Below are 15,882 nucleotides of genomic sequence, written 5' to 3'. Positions count from 1 at the left end.
AGGATGTGGTTCGCCGTTTCAAGATCCTGGGCGCAAAAGGGGAAGGCCGAGTGACTATCGATGCCACGTTTCTGGAGGAGATCAGCAGTCCAGCAGCACTGCTGGAATGCAAATCAAAGGAAGAACCTGCATTTGGCAGGATCCTTTGCGTGCTAGAGAAGATCAGCACAAGTAAAGGAATGCGGGCCATAAAAGAATGCCTGGTACGCCTAACGTGCTGAGTAGCGCTGGTCAGCCGTCTAGCGCCAAACGAGACGAACACCCGGTGAGAACTGTACGTGAAGCACCGCATCCCAAATAAAGAGAAACTAGGAAATGACAGGACAATGAGGACACCGTGGATATTAAAGACCCATAAGTTGTTCGTCAGGCGGCCTAGCTGCCTAGTCAACTCAGATTCAGCATTCAGGAGAAGATTTGTGGGGGTTGATAAACTTCTCGGAGGCACACCAGGTCACCAGCACGTGTGCAAGCTAGAGCTACTGAGCTAACTAAATACGCCTCCGCAGAGTGTAGTATGCCACACCGGCACGGTTGTACATCGGCTGGCCGCAACAGCGTTGCACGGGGAAATGGATTAGACGGGCTTATGTCGGAACTCAGGAGGAGCTCTATCCACTGGAAGTCAGGGGCGGATCTATAGTATAAGCATCGGTGTCAGGCGACACCGACGACTTTCGGCAAAACCTATAATAAAACTGTTTATTCATATACTATAACAATATGTTCTAAGTATAATTAGCATACTATGATATCGATAGACACGTTATGACACTAACAAACTGATTTTCTGGATCCGCCACTGCTGGAAGTCCACGGCCACCTACTCCATCGTCCACGTTGCGCGACCCTAAACGCTCTCCCCCCCCCCCCCCCCCCCCCCCCCACCTCAGCTAGCATGCTGATCGATCCGCCGTGCAACCGCAGCCACAGTGCACGCACGCAGCTACAAAGATGTCGTACGACCACGACCGGTGGCTTGTCTGCTCTACGTTACACTGTGCGTGGCTTGTCTCTGCTCTATATGTGTACCGCGTCGTCGTGTGCACACACACACACACACAAACGTACTGAGGGTGGCGCGCGCACGGGGCTGAGGAGCGAAATGGCGCCGCCGGCGGGGACGGAAGCGGCTGGCGCTGGCCACCGCAAGAACTGGCGGGGCGAGTCCGGGAACCTGTGGCGCATCGCCGGGCCGGTGATTCTGACGGAGATCTTCCAGTTCCTCATCGGGTTCGTCACCGCGGCCTTCGTCGGCCACATCGGCAAGGTCGAGCTCGCCGCCGTCTCCGTCGTCAACGGCGTCGTCGAGGGCCTCGCCTTCGGCCTCCTGGTAAAAAATCACGCCAGGACGGTCAGTATTGATGTGATCGATCATCGCTAGGCATTTTGTTCATGGCGCCTGTCGCGCTCGTTTTGATCAGCTTGGCATGGGGAGCGCGCTGGAGACGCTGTGCGGGCAGGCGGTGGGGGCCGGGCAGCCGCGGATGCTGGGCGTCTACCTGCAGCGGTCGTGGGTCATCTGCCTCGCCACGTCGCTCGCGCTGCTCCCGCTCTACCTCCTCGCGTCCCCGGCCCTGCGCCTGCTCCGGCAGTCGGCGGCCATCTCGTCGGTGGCCGGCCGGTACGCGCGGTGGTGCGCGCCGCAGCTGTTCGCGTACGCCGTCAACTTCCCCATGCAGAAGTTCTACCAGGCGCAGAGCCGGGTGTGGGCCGTGACGGCCATCTCCGCCGCCGCGCTCGCCGCGCACGCGCTGCTCAACTGGCTCGTCGTCGCCAGGCTCGGCCACGGCGTCGTCGGCGCGGCGCTCGTCGGCGACGTGTCCTGGTGGCTGCTCAACGCGGCGCAGTTCGCGTACCTCGTCGGCGGGTCGTTCCCGGAGGCCTGGAGCGGCTTCTCGCGGAAAGCATTCACCAGCCTCGGCGGCTTCGTCAAGCTCTCCCTCTCATCCGCCGTTATGCTGTGGTTCGTAGCATTGTACATGCAGTTCAAGTTCCATTTCACGGTGAAAATTAGCAAAATATTTTTTTCATGGATGAATTGGTGCCTGCAGCTTGGAGATGTGGTATTACACAGCAGTGCTGATTCTGGTGGGTTGCCTGAAGAACCCAGAGATTCAAGTTGGTGCGATTTCAATATGGTCAGTACATCAATTAGCAATGTTCTGATATTTTTATACCTGGCAACGATTGAACATTAAGTTTAAACGATTCAACTTACTCTGTCGTAAACAGCATGAACTATCAGCTCTGGACACTGATGGTTGCAGTTGGCTTTAACGCTGCAGTGAGGTAACGCACTTATCCTATGCGTTGCTTCCACTCAACTCACTGGTAATTTTCTGAGCTCACACACATGCTTTGCCTGTCACATTTTTTCTGTCAGTGTTCGCGTGGCAAACGAACTCGGCGCGAACCACCCGAAAGCAGCCAAATTCTCGGTCATCGTCGCCGTGGTCACGTCGGCCGCCGTCGGGCTAGTTTTCACTCTGGTCGCTCTCGTGGCGAGGAAGCAGCTGCCGAGGCTTTTCACGGACGACGACGTGCTCGTCAGGGAGACTGCAAAACTGGGCTATCTTCTTGCAGCCACCATATTCCTCAACAGCATCCAGCCGGTGCTATCAGGTACAGAACCATTCTATAATCAAGTGAAATATATGCTCAAATTGCTTCAGGATTTGACACTTGTTGATGCAACTATGTTGTGCCATTGGTAAATGGCACAAATTGCAGGGGTGGCGATTGGGGCAGGGTGGCAGTCATCGGTTGCCTTCGTAAACATTGGCTGCTACTATCTCGTTGGTCTGCCTATTGCAGCCGTTTTTGGCTTCAGGCTGAGCCTTAATGCAACAGTAAGACAGACAAAGCCGGCGGTCTAAACTTTTATTTTTCAGTGATGATTTTCTTGCAGGGAGATGTGGTAACCGTTGTGTACTAACCAATGCAGGGGATTTGGGTGGGGATGCTGATCGGAACAATCCTGCAGACTGTTATTCTGCTTGTCATCCTCTACAGAACCAAATGGCAGAAAGAGGTACAGTGAGCTCGCTTCATCAAAGGACTAGTCGAAGCTGATCGTCTCGGCTTAGTTTCAATTTTTTTTTCAAATGTTTTTGGACGGCAGGCCATGCTAGCAGAGGAGCGGATAAAGGTGTGGGGAGGGGGTGTTGAGCTGCCAACCATTCAAGAAGCAAGTTGAAGCGAAAAGATTCTAACTACACATACTACAGATATAATAGAACGCTACGCGTGTCACATTGTTTGCTACGATTCCATTGCAATTGTGCATGGGCTGCGGTAAGTATGAATGTAGTATGATCGTTTTACAGCAGAGCAGAATAAAGATAAAGTTGGTCAATGTTCAGCTACTCAGATCTGTTCGACTCCGTCGACCACATGGCTGCGCGACATGTTCACTTACGGCACGTACAGATTACAAGGCCACTGTATCTGGCCGTGACAACCTGACTAGCTTGGTGCTCGTGTAGTGTTCAGATTTGAGCTCACGACAGCGTACGTCTGGGGGAACGACATGGTAACCGGCGTCGGGTGCACCGCGCACGCCAGAAACGACCGGGTTTCGCGACCTCGATCAACGTACGACCATGGCCTAAGCAAACTAGTGACACATGAATGCTAATATTACACGCGTCCGCCGCATAAACACCGATACACCATGGATCGTCAGAGAAGAGATACAAATTAACTGATGTAATTGCATAAGACAAGGTACGGCGATTCATTACACGGATCAACGACACCGTTATCATGGGAGTGGTGACTTGTGAGCCTACTGAAGCTGAATTAACAATTTAAAATGCATCTATGGCTAGTTTGCACCAGACGGCGATCAGATCTTGTTGGTCAGTTTCTCGCCCTTGATGAGCGGGTTGGCGCGGGCTATGGCGTCGCGGCTGGCGCCCTTGAAGTCGAAGCCGCAGGCGTGCTTCTCCGGGTATCGGTGCGTCCCGCAGTAGGTAGCCCCGCATCGGCATGCGAACCCCAACAGTCCCACCTTCTTCTTGCACGACGCGCACCGGTTCGCCGGCGCCTTCTTCTCTACTACCGTCGTCGCCGGCTCAGGGTTGTTCTTGGAGGAGAATGCGGCGCCATTAACCTCAGCGGAAGGCACGGAGCAGGAATCAGACGTAACTGCGCCGGTCGCGACGGTAGCGGCGCTCGCGGCGGCCACGGAAGAGGAGGGCCCCGTCGCCATCGTGGCGCCGTTGAGGAGGCAGTGCTGGCGGTAGCAGACGGAGCACATGTCGAGGGTGGCGGGGTTCCCGTAGAAGCCGCAGCCACTGGCACAGAGGACCGGTTGGCCGGCGCTCGCCTGCTGCTCCGACGACATCTTGATGATATTGGCGCGTAGAACGATCGTCTCTCTTGCTCTCGGGAGGAAGACGTACGTCTCCGGGGGCGCCGAGCAACAAAGCGATCGATCGAAGCCTCGAAGGCGATTGCGCGTTTCGATTGAGGCGAACACGATAGCGTCGATGGGCCTCGGGGGACGTGGCTTTATAGGGCCTTGGTTGGTTACGACACGGAGTCGTAGTCCGAAATCGTTCACAACACGGACTGGCAATGATTCCGCGATTCTGTTCGGAGTCCGGCCACTTCTAGGGCCCTCTTGACTCAGGTAGGCCTCCCTCTTTACCGACCCAAACACATAGCGGCCTGCTAGCCCAAACACATGCAACGCGGCAGGCTCCGGAGCAAAGAATAAAGGCTATATTACCTCCTTGTGCTGACTCCAGCTAGTGATGACTCCAAGTCTGAATTTCCTTCCTCACCCACAAAATCAGGAGTCCCATTTTTTTTGCCTAAACTAGACACGCCGTATCCTTACCTGTCAAAACCAGTTCAATTTATCTTTTTTTCTCTACACAGTGATATTATCCGATACGATAATCTATTTATACCTAATTAAAAATAAGTAAGGCTTCCGGAACGATTTTTCGTCCATCGTTGTCATCATCCACTACATTATTTTCTTCCAAACGAAACGGATGACTAAACTGTAGGTTCGCTTGTTTAGGATAGAACTCAATTTCGAGCTCGATACGAAGCGGATTTGCTCTGATTCTTGAGAAAACGGAAAGAGTAGGAGATGAGGATAGAAACCTCTCAATTAAGTTTGGATTATCTCCAAAGATACGGCTGGATTTTACAGAGGAGGCAGTTTCAGGCGGCGTCAGGCACCCGAGGGAGTCCGGACGGAGGTTAGGGATGATACTGTCGCGATGGGTCCACGTGACAGTGTGAGAGAGAACAGGGGAGACCAATTAGACATTCGGTTGCTCGCTGGGCCAAACATGTGCTCACGGGCTGAGGTGGAGGAGAGAATAAGGGAGGAAGGTGGGCTGGCTCTTGTGCGGGTTGAGAAGGAAAATGAGCTATAAATGGCCCAGATAGAAAAGAGGGTTTTTATTTAGATTTTTATTTAAATAAATACTAACATGGTGTTTGTATTATTAGAATTAGCAATTGGCCTCTGAAAATTTCGAGAAAAATTCAGAGAGTGTAATTAGGCTGTGTTCTTAAGTCCATGTTCCCAACCTCACTCTCTCGTTTACCGCGCGCACACCTTTTCAAACTGCTAGATGATGCGTGTTTTGCAAAAAATTTCTATAGAAAAGTTAATTTAAAAATCATATTAATTCATTTTTAAAGTTTTTTAAGCTAATAATTAATTAATCACGTATTAATCTATTTCTCCGTTTTTCGTGTCGGAGGTGAGGGTTCCCAACACTCACATAAGAACATAGCATTAATCATGGATAATTTAACAAAAGTTAAATCAGCATGCAATTTTATTTGTCACGCTTACTTTACCTACCTAGTTAGAAATACCCCAGTATTCCAGAAAAATTGTATTTTAGTTAATTAAATAATGTAAATTTTTCTCAACTTCTTCTCAATTTTCTTGTCTTTTCTTCCCTTTGTAACGCACGGGCAGTTTTTTTAGTCCAGTTAGAAAAAAAAAGATACATGTTTCACACAAGGTATTTCTTCCTCCTCTCTCTCTCTCCCTCACAGACTACCTTGTGGCAAAGGTAACACGGAGATGGGGCGGCAGTGCTCGAGTCGCTGGCACTACTGGTGACACCAGATGAGTAGGCCAACTCAGGGCCTACCTTATTGTTACTGTTGAGACGAGAAGTTGCGAACATGGTGTTAGCGCCCATCTCAGCCTTACTCATATGCGTCGCTTCACCTACATTGATGCGACTCTTGTGCTGCACTTGTTGTCCCATTCCACCACTCTTTGCTCTCTCATCACTAGGCATGACTTGTGTATGCTAGCATGCAACATTTGTCATGGTGAAAGCTTGTCGGAGGATGTAGAGACGTTTCTGCCGCACGGTGATGTGCACGGTTGTGGACCTACGACTGGCACAACGATGCGAGGAATATACTCGGTATTCTCGCGTGGGTGTCTCTCTGGTGGATTGCTACCGTTGCCATCGCCGAATGTACCCTAGCTCTACCATCATGTTTACCACCCTCATTTGGTTGTCTTTCATTTTCCTTTATTTTTTTTGGTTGATTGTATCGCCATGTAAATGTAACGTCAAATGAAACCCCTGTCAAAACCGTCCGGGAAGGTTTATTGAATCGGTTTTAATAGTTGGACGATATGCTATTATGTTCGATATTGTGGTGGAGTGAGGAAATTCAGATGCTCGTTCTACAGTAAAGGGTGGTGGACTTTTTTTACGGGTAAGGGAGGTAGATTTTTTCTCCCCGAACAAATCACGATGTTGGTTCGTCGTGATGGACATACAACTTTTTCTTCCCCTTGGACCAGCAGCACGAAAGCAAAACGTCGTTCCGGTGCAGGCGCAGCTCCGCTTTAACCACGCCCAGCGCGAGAAGCATCAGAACAGGTAACAAGGCAAGTTCCCTTCAGAGCCAGCGGCTCAGTAGTCCATCCCAGGCTCAGCTCCCATGCTCAGTAGTCCCGGCAAAAAGGGGAGCGCCGAAACTTACCAAAGGCCAGCACACGCGCCAGCCGCGCGCGGAGACGAAAAACTCTCACAATCAGGAATCAGCTCGCCATGCGGGCGCGCGCTCCGGCAAACGAGTGAGAGAGCGACCTTCCAAAGGGAGACACGCGCGGAGACCGAACTTAACTGGAAAGCTGATGAGCACTTTTCTCCCCGTGTGTTGGGCAAAAGTTGGACGACGTACGAGTAAACGTCGCACGAAACGCCTCGGTATCCCTACCTAGAGGCGGTACATTTTTCGATCGGAAGGCCAATGCTGTGCATCAGGGCATTAGCAGTGCGCGGTGAGTTTTTATGGAGCCTTCGTATGCCAACTAAGCTCAAAAACACCCAGGAATATTGTTAGCTACATGCTACACAGTGCATACTCCTTTAAGTGGGTCCCACTTCCTACCCTCACTTTTCATCTCTCCTCTATCTATTCCCCACCGGCCGAAGGTAGCGAGGCAGTGGCAGAGAAAGCGAGGCGGCGACCGGAGCGGGGCGGGGCGGTCGAGCGGCGGCGGCGGCAGGCGTTTGAGCATCGGCGGAGTGGTGGCGGCACCGAGCTCCACGCCTCCATCTCTCCTCGTCGGACCCGGAGGCGGCGATGTGGCGGCGTGGCCCAAGCTTCGACCGCACCGGGTGAAGCTCCCCATCTGGCGCACCGCCGCTTCCTCTCCCCGTCCGGCCTCCTCCCTCGGTGGCAGGCATGGATCGGGGGGCGGTGCGGCCGGTGAGTCTCGGCCAGCGCAGATTGGGGAGGACGACAACATCGGCATCGACGCTTCTCCTCTCCCTCCCTCTTCTTCACCTCTTCTCTTGTGGGCCCCAAAGCTGCGATTCTGACGAAGAATAGGGAGCCAAAATTGGCGAGGCTCCAAGCTATGCCTAGGTGGAGGGGAGTCTCTGAGCTGGCTGCATGAGAGAGAATGACATCTACGTGCGCTGTGAATAGCCTCAGTGCGTGCCTTCCCTCCAGGATATAATGCGAAAGAGTATTTTCTGAACGGAATTGCTATACATCTTACGACAGTTTTTGAAGGGAAAATCTTTTGATTTTTGGGCCATTGATCCATCCTGACATTCGTGCATAGATAGATTGGGAAAAAAATTAACAGGGATGACGTGAGCTAAGGGGATCAATCCCGCTTGCTCTGTCACTCCATTGAACCATCCTCATCACTGTGCTAGCACTAGTTTTACACTCCACAAATCTACACTCTAGTTATACATCATGTAGGTACATTGTACTATAGTGTACTATACTGTAAGTGTAGTTATATTGTAACTACACTAACTTATTAAAGTAATATAAAAAAACTCCGCATTCGCTCTCACGGCATAGAAATCTCATATTAATCGGAGAAAAAGAAAAAAAAATAAATTTCATATAGAAACATAATTTAAAAATTACCTAAACTCGGAACAAAATAAGAAATATTAGAAAAAGAGACTAGAGTCCATACAGGTATACGATTTAGAGCTAAGAGAAAATTAAAGTTCATATAGAAATAAAATTTTAAAATAGCCTAAATTCAAAATTTTAAAAAAGAATATTGTAAGAGGAGACTAGAGTCCATTCAGGTATGCTATTTAGAGCTAATTAAAATTTAGAATTAAACAATAAGGAAATTAAAAGTAGAAGTTAGAATCCATATAAAAATATAACTTAGAAATAACTAAAATTCGAAATTAAAACATAAAAAATATTTAAAAAGGAGTCTAGAGTCCATATATGAGTACAATTTAGAAATAAATAAAATTCGGAATTAAAAAATAACGAATACTGAATGATAAGTTTAGAGTACATATAGAAATACAATTAGAAATAATGAAAATTCATAATTAAAAATAATAAAAATATTATAAGAAGATTCTAGAGTCCATAGAGGAATTTAAAATTAATTGTAAGCCAGACTTAAAAACATTAATTTAGAGAAAACTAAAATTCAAAATAAAAAATAAAAAAGACTAGGAGAAGAGTCTAGAGTTCATATCATATAGGAATACAATTTAGAAATAACTAAAATTTAAGATTTAAAAATAAGAAATATTAGGAGAAGAGTTTATAGAGTCCACATAGGAATATACAGTTTAAAAATAACTGAGATTCAGAATTAAAAAATATTAAATAAGAGTAAAGAGCTCATATAGAAATACAATTTAGAAATAACTTAAAAAAAGGATCATTGACGGAAGGGTTTAGAATCTATATAGGAATAAAATTTATAAATAATAGAGAGCAACTAAAAAGTAAGAAATATTGGAAGAGTAGACAAAAGTCCATATATAGATACAATTTAGAAATAACTAAATTAAAAATTAAAAATAGTTAATAACTATCACGTATATACAATACAATATGAATATTATGTATTGGTTAGTTTGGTTAAGTTAATACAAAATTACTATTTTAATATATTTTAATAATAAAAATTAAAAATATACGTATTATTTGAGGAAAAAAATAACAATATTAGCCGTACAGATTTCGCGGCTGTAACGTCCCGCCTCTCCCAGGCCGGGCTCGCTTACATCTGATAGCTTTCATAGGTCATAGACTGCCCTCACAGACCAACACGTCGGTCACCCATCCCAAATTGCTCCAGGCCAAGCACGCTTAACCCTGGAGTTCTTTGGAGATTGGCTTACGGAAAAAAAGTTGCAACTTGTTGATATGAGTATTCTATTAATCCTATTAAGCCCTAGGCCGGGATGTTACACCCTCGCCCCCTTAAGAGAGATCGACGCCCTCGTCGATCAACCCCAGGCCAGGAACGTCCTCTCTTGGCCATGTCCATGTGTCCAGTGCCAGCGCATGTGCCATACTGTGTAACCACTCCCGGTCTACACCAGTGCCAGCGCATGTGCCATGCTGTGTAACCACTCCCGGTCTACACCAGCCATGCGCACCATGCCTGCGCAACTGCGACACACGCGAGCCGCGAGAGTCGGCTCTGATACCATTTTGTAACGTCCCGCCTCTCCCAGGTCGGGCCCGCTTACATCTGATTGCTTTCATAGGTCATAGACTGCCCTCACAGACCAACACATGTCTTTTCACCGCGAGAGTCGGCTCTGATACACTTACATCTGATAGCTTTCATAGGTCATAGACTGCCGTCACAGACCAACACATGTCTTTTCTTTGTCCTCACTCGTGTGCACCCGGGAAGAATTTCCCGGTCGGTCACCCATCCCAAATTGCTCCAGGCCAAGCACGCTTAACCCGGGAGTTCTTTGGAGATTGGCTTCCAGAAAAGAAGTTGCAACTTGTTGATATGAGTATTCTATTAATTCTATTAAGCCCTAGGCTGGGATGTTACATCCTCACCCCTTAAGAGAGATTGACGCCCCCGTCGATCTCTACCCCAGGCCAGGAACGTCCCCTCTTGGCCACGTCCGTGTGTCCAGTGCCAGCACATGTGCCATGCTGTGTGATCACTCCGGGTCCACACCAGCCATACGCACCATGCCTACGCAACTGCGACACACGCGCCCGTGAAACCGCGAGAGCGGCTTATCATCCTAGTTATGTCGTAACTACATTCTAATCTTTATATATCTTACATATAAAGTTGTATATATATTTTTAATATTTATATATAAGTTATATTAAAGTTGTATATATATTTTTAATATTTATATATAAGTTATATTGTAGTTATAGTATAGTTATATACGGTGGAATTATATTATAACTATGGTAATTAGATTTGAAGTTTTTCACTCAAAAGCAGTTTTTTAAAAGTACCTTTTCTAAATAGGTGCATTTGCAGTTTTGCATCTAGGCTAGTGTACTGTCCATTGACAAGAACAACGCTTTTTTTCAAACCCCTCGATTAGGCGAACAGTGTCCATTGACGTTTCTAAACCCCTCGAGTGGTACTTAGAAGCCAAATTAAGTGCAAGTGTTCCCCGCAAAATACAAAAATAGAAAAGAAACGTACGTCAATGGACACTGTTCGATATATACATATACTCTATGATTAACGTCAAAGAATTAAGTGCAAGTGTGCAACATGGTCTATATATATACACTCTATAATTAATGTGATAAACTGGTACTAGTAAATATCTAGAGCAGCACCTATCACGGTGCGATCAGTGACAAATTTTACAACCTTATCTTCCGGCACATCGTAAAGCTATATCCACGTCACCAGTAAATTTAACCAACCACGCATGCAACTATGCAAGAGTATATGCAACTACGAGCTGCGGGATCGCAATTTTTTTGTGGGCGTTGCCCGTGCCATGAGCCCATGAGTCGTCTCTCCCCTCCTCTTTTGCTAGCGGAGGAAGCTTCCTCTCGCCTTCCTCCTGCACGGCCTGCACCGAACACCTGACGTTATCTCCCTCGGGCCTCTGCTCGCCTTTCCGGCCGCCGCGAGTAGTGGTTCAGGTGAGAATTGTGAGATCGGTGGTGAACCCGCCCCCCGGCGACGCATGCAACTTGCGATTGATCATTCAGAAAAAACGAAAAAAAAGGTTGGGTACGAGTGTTGTGTGATTGCTGCGCATCCACCTGACAGATGGGAACAAACGCAGCCAACGTATGCGTGCATGGTCAATTGCGATAAACATGTGGCCATTTGATCGGCAACATGTACATGCATGCGTGCGAGGATCAGGTAAATTGAGCGCGTGGGCGGCTGCTTTGTGCCATCGACCTTGTGGCGATATCTGATTGGGATTTTGCGAGATTTAGGAAGTAAATAATTAATCACGGCAGCAATTTGGTATAGGAGGCCGGCCGCCTTTCGAATTGCAGCTCTGTATTGGAGAGGGATAGTTAACGAGGAATAATCACGTAATATCCATGCATGATTCCTCTTGTATTCACGGCTTGCGTCTTGCATGAGCATCACACCACTTACAGCGGTGTCCTCGATGTTTCAGGGGTGTCTGATCGAACCAGCACTCGATCGCAGTATTTTGTGGTTTTGTCTGATTGGTATCTTACGCGTGTATATCTATATATGTTAGTGTACTCCAAATGTCCACAACTCCACATACTATGCTAAGCACTCTCTGATGCAAATGTTAGGAACACATGCTGCCCACCGGAGATGCCGAAACCACAGAAACAATTCATTATCTGCATAAATGGGAGAGTTAGTTTATGAGGGGATATACACACATTATTTGTATGTCATTTATATGGTTTAGAAAATAATAACATAGATAATTGTGCGATGTATTTCCTCCGTTTCATATTATAAGACTTTCTAGCATTGCTCATATTCATATATATGTTAATGAATCTAGACATACATATGTGTTTATATTCATTAACATCTATATAAATATGGGTAATGCTAGGAAGTCTTATAATATGAAACGGAGGGAGTATCACTTTATCAATATGCAAGTTTAAATTCGATCTGCATGCTAAAAAAAATCTTTTGTTTGCGAGGAAGAAAATAACGAATGAATAATACTTCTACTACTCAATGTGTAGATTGTTTCTCCTCTCATCCTATGAAGCAAATTTTAAGTTATTCTTTTGGGGGGTGATAGTTCATTAATGCATCAATATTATCATTTCTAAGATTTTGTTATAGGTATTTGGGAGTTACAAACAAACATAAACATAAGGACATATCTTTAGGGGGGGAAACCAGTTCCCCACGAAGCATATGGTCTTCCAAGAAATGCACCATGAGAACTTCCAACCTAATAAGTTAGTAATAACTTGCCATGGTTCATATCTATACTATTTTAAATGATGTTAGTGGTGGTGTCCAAGTCTACACCAACACCAGAAACTCAAACTAGCTATCATAAACATAAGGTACCCACAACACGTCAATGACTCTAGAATTGTTAATTCAAGAAATTATAAGGGGTTACATACAAAACCTTTAAATTCACCTTTCATCTACAGATGAATTATAAGCTTCTAATCTTGTATTATCTGACCGTACGTATAACTTGTGGAAATAGATAAAAAGAGGTGATCTAGCAGTATATTTCCGTAGGGTTGCTTGTGAAGATGAAATTATATGCCTAATTAACTAACTATACTATAAATTGTAATTTTTGCTTTTACTTTTATCTTTAAAAATATCCGTTGCAACGCAGCTAGTTTCTCAAAGAAAGAACACATAATGATACTTCTAGAAAGAACACATATTTATGCTTCTACGTATGGTTATTCTGGTTTGATTTCTAGCTAGTGATTGTCACTTCATTCGGAACCTCAATCACTTTCTGTTATTTAGAACGAGTCATTTCTCATTAAAAAGAGCGGAAAACAAACAAACTTTTCTGGCTGTTACCTGCTAGTGACCATTGGTGACTAACTCGCCACACATGCATGGACTGATGGGCCATTGGATCGGTCGATCCTTCTGACGGAAAGCAAGAAAAAACAGAAAAAGTAGGGTGAAACTTCCCCTGCTGCGTGCTGCCGGCCGCCGTAAAATACAGCACTTCGCATTGCGAGTCTCGCGCCTTCCTCCGCTATATATACGCTCGCACACTCACGCTGCCTCCTCACTAGCTAAGCTCGGGAATCCTAAGTAAGTGAAAGCTTAGCTAGCTTCGCATAAATCCAGCTCTCTCTTGCTAATGGCGGGCGTCGAGGTCTCCAAGCCGTCGAGGCGCCTGTCGCCGAAGGGGAGCTTCAAGCTGAGCCTGCCCAGCCTGCTGGCGTGCGGGCAGTGCAAGGCCACGGCCGTCTCGCCGCCGGAGTCCCCCACGGGCGTCGGCGCGAGGTCGTTCTCCTCGTCGGCGTCGTCGTCGGCGGGGACGTCCCGGGGGAGGGAGCGCGACCGCCTGGCGGAGCTCCGGGAGATCTTCCGCCACTTCGACCGCGACATGGACGGGCGGATCTCCGGCGACGAGCTCCGCGAGTTCTTCGCGTCCATGGGCGACGACTCCGGCGCCGCCGCCGCCGCCGCCGCGGCGATGGGGCTCGACGGCGCGGCGGGCGGCGGCGAGAGCGGCGGCGGCGGTGGCGGGCTGATGCTGGCGTTCGAGGACTTCGTGCGGATCGTGGAGCGGAAGGGCGGGGAGGAGGAGGAGCGGGAGGACCTGCGGCGCGCGTTCGGGGCTTTCGAGGCGGTGAAGGGGTCCGGGAGGATCACGCCGCGCGGGCTGCAGCGCGTGCTCAGCCAGCTCGGCGACGAGGCGTCCGTCGCCGAGTGCGAGGCCATGATAAGCGCCTACGACGACGACGGCGACGGCGAGCTCGACTTCCACGACTTCCACCGCATGATGAGCCAAGACTAAGCTATAGCTCCGCCGTGCGTGCGTGTTCCGCGCGCGCCGTCCGTCGCCGCGTCGTCACGAGGAAATTTGCCTCCGCGGGTTCGATCGTGTCTGTTCGTGTGTGTGCTGTTGTGTACGTGTTCGTGCGGGTTGTGGGAGGCCGGCTGTGACTATGAGATGGAGTGTGTGTTTTGGTCGCGTGATCGTATCGATGTGCGTGCGTGCGTGCACGCCGCGCGCGGCGCGGCGTCGTACGGTTGTCTGCTTCGATCGGTCGATCTATGTATATGGTGCACGAACGCGGGACGCCTTAGCAATTTAGCTGTGCTTTGTTTAACACGAAGCCAGCATGAGTACTAGTAAAAAAAATTCCCTTGTACCTCTAGCTAGGGGCAGTGTCTGTTTTGTCTTCTTCCACTGATCGGTGCACCGATGCCACGAGTTGCTTTGGCTCGCCATGCCAAGAGTCCGTGACTTCGCCTTAGTCGAGGTCGTGCTTTCGTGAGGCTCCTTGTGTCTTGCAGAGGGTACGGGTGCCCTGGTTGAGCTAAAGTCATTAGTCAGGGTTTACAAAACCGACAGCATTCTTTCTGAGGCCATAGCCAACGCTCCATGCTGGAGCGTGGTCTCATCTCTCCTGAGACGAATATTCACGCCAGCTTGATCGATACCACACCTTGGCAGAGTGCCGCGACACGCAGCATAGGGCCAGGTAGTTTCATCAGCTTATCGTTGTTTTTGGGCGAGGAACGGGCAAGGAGCCGCGTTGGGGAGATGCCTCACCCCAAGCCGTCGCCCCGCGTCGTTGTTGCTCCTACCCCGAGAAGAAGATGGAGAGGGAGAGGAGAGTCGCCGCCGGGGAGGGAAGAAGAGAGGAGAGGCCGCGATGCCGCCGAGGAGGAGAGCTCGAGCAGAGGGAAGAGGGTGGAGGAGCTCGGCGGAGCTCGAATGGTGAAGTAGGACGGCGTGGGGAGAGGGGATTTTGGGGTGTTGGTAGGAAAAAGGGGAGGGAGGAGAGATTTTATATTAATTTCTGTATTTTTAGGTGTTTAGCGTAAAATTTGAACTTCTATATCTCTATTTTTTTACTTAAAAAACAAGAGTTGCTTCCATCGTCCTAAAAAAACCGTGGGAGAAAAAAAACCGTGCGAAAAAAACCGGACCAAAAAAAACTATGTCCGATAAAAAAACAGACGAAAAAAATCTGCGGGCGAAAAAAACCGTGTGAAAAAAAACCAAACATGTCCGATAAAAAGGGCGAAAGAAGGGAAAAAAAGAAAAAAAATGAGTCCGATCAAAAAAAAAGTAGGGACGAAAAAAAGGAAAAAATAGAAACGAATCTGACTCGGTCTACACGGTAAAAAAGGGTGAAAAAAGGAAAAAAAATTAAATGAATCCGACTCTGTCGACGCGGTAAAGAAAAGGGTCAAAAAGAAAAAAGTACATGTCCGATTCCAAAGAAAATCGAATCCTATTATATGTGACATGGCGTGGTAAAAAAAAAATCGAATCCGATTCCATCGACGCGGTAAAAAACAAGTGTAAAATTTTTTTTTGTCCGATTCCAAAAAATAAGTTGCGAAAAAAGTTTTCCGTTTCTCTTTCTCTATCTCTATCTCTATCTCTATCTGTATCTCTATCTCTACTACTTAAAAATTAAAAAGTATTTCCA

General features: G+C 47.7%; 3 protein-coding genes across 3 annotated transcripts; 2 read left to right on the top strand and 1 right to left on the bottom strand.

The window, feature by feature from the left end:
- Window positions 1-921: 921 nt before the first annotated feature.
- Window positions 922-3,331, top strand: LOC127760243 (protein DETOXIFICATION 33-like). Its single transcript, XM_052284466.1, has 8 exons — window positions 922-1,333; window positions 1,425-1,966; window positions 2,055-2,141; window positions 2,236-2,292; window positions 2,387-2,625; window positions 2,734-2,852; window positions 2,948-3,034; window positions 3,125-3,331. The coding sequence occupies exons 1-8, from the start codon at window positions 1,025-1,027 to the stop codon at window positions 3,197-3,199; spliced, it is 1,515 nt and encodes a 504-aa protein (XP_052140426.1). The 5' UTR covers window positions 922-1,024; the 3' UTR covers window positions 3,200-3,331.
- A 425-nt stretch (window positions 3,332-3,756) lies between these two features.
- On the bottom strand, window positions 3,757-4,351 carry LOC127760844 (zinc finger A20 and AN1 domain-containing stress-associated protein 3). The gene has a single exon (XM_052285164.1). It carries the CDS (start codon window positions 4,349-4,351, stop codon window positions 3,851-3,853), a length of 501 nt encoding a protein of 166 aa, XP_052141124.1. The 3' UTR covers window positions 3,757-3,850.
- Window positions 4,352-13,485: 9,134 nt separating this feature from the next.
- LOC127759918 (probable calcium-binding protein CML41) lies at window positions 13,486-14,625 on the top strand. The gene has a single exon (XM_052284131.1). The coding sequence runs from the start codon at window positions 13,569-13,571 to the stop codon at window positions 14,229-14,231; it is 663 nt and encodes a 220-aa protein (XP_052140091.1). The 5' UTR covers window positions 13,486-13,568; the 3' UTR covers window positions 14,232-14,625.
- The last annotated feature ends 1,257 nt before the right edge of the window (window positions 14,626-15,882 follow it).

This window comes from Oryza glaberrima, chromosome 1 (genome assembly GCF_000147395.1).
Source record: "Oryza glaberrima chromosome 1, OglaRS2, whole genome shotgun sequence".
Lineage (NCBI taxonomy): Eukaryota > Viridiplantae > Streptophyta > Magnoliopsida > Poales > Poaceae > Oryza > Oryza glaberrima.
This window is presented reverse-complemented; position numbering and strand designations above follow the sequence as displayed.

Coding starts and splice junctions, on each gene's coding strand:
- LOC127759918 (XM_052284131.1), top strand. CDS start 13,569: ATGGCGGGCGTCGAGGTCTCCAAGCCGTCGAGGCGCCTGTCGCCGAAG.
- LOC127760844 (XM_052285164.1), bottom strand. CDS start 4,351: ATGTCGTCGGAGCAGCAGGCGAGCGCCGGCCAACCGGTCCTCTGTGCC.
- LOC127760243 (XM_052284466.1), top strand. CDS start 1,025: ATGTGTACCGCGTCGTCGTGTGCACACACACACACACACAAACGTACT. Junction 1,967..2,054: donor TCATCCGCCGTTATGCTGTG/GTTCGTAGCATT, acceptor TGGTGCCTGCAG/CTTGGAGATGTGGTATTACA. Junction 2,853..2,947: donor GGCTGAGCCTTAATGCAACA/GTAAGACAGACA, acceptor TAACCAATGCAG/GGGATTTGGGTGGGGATGCT.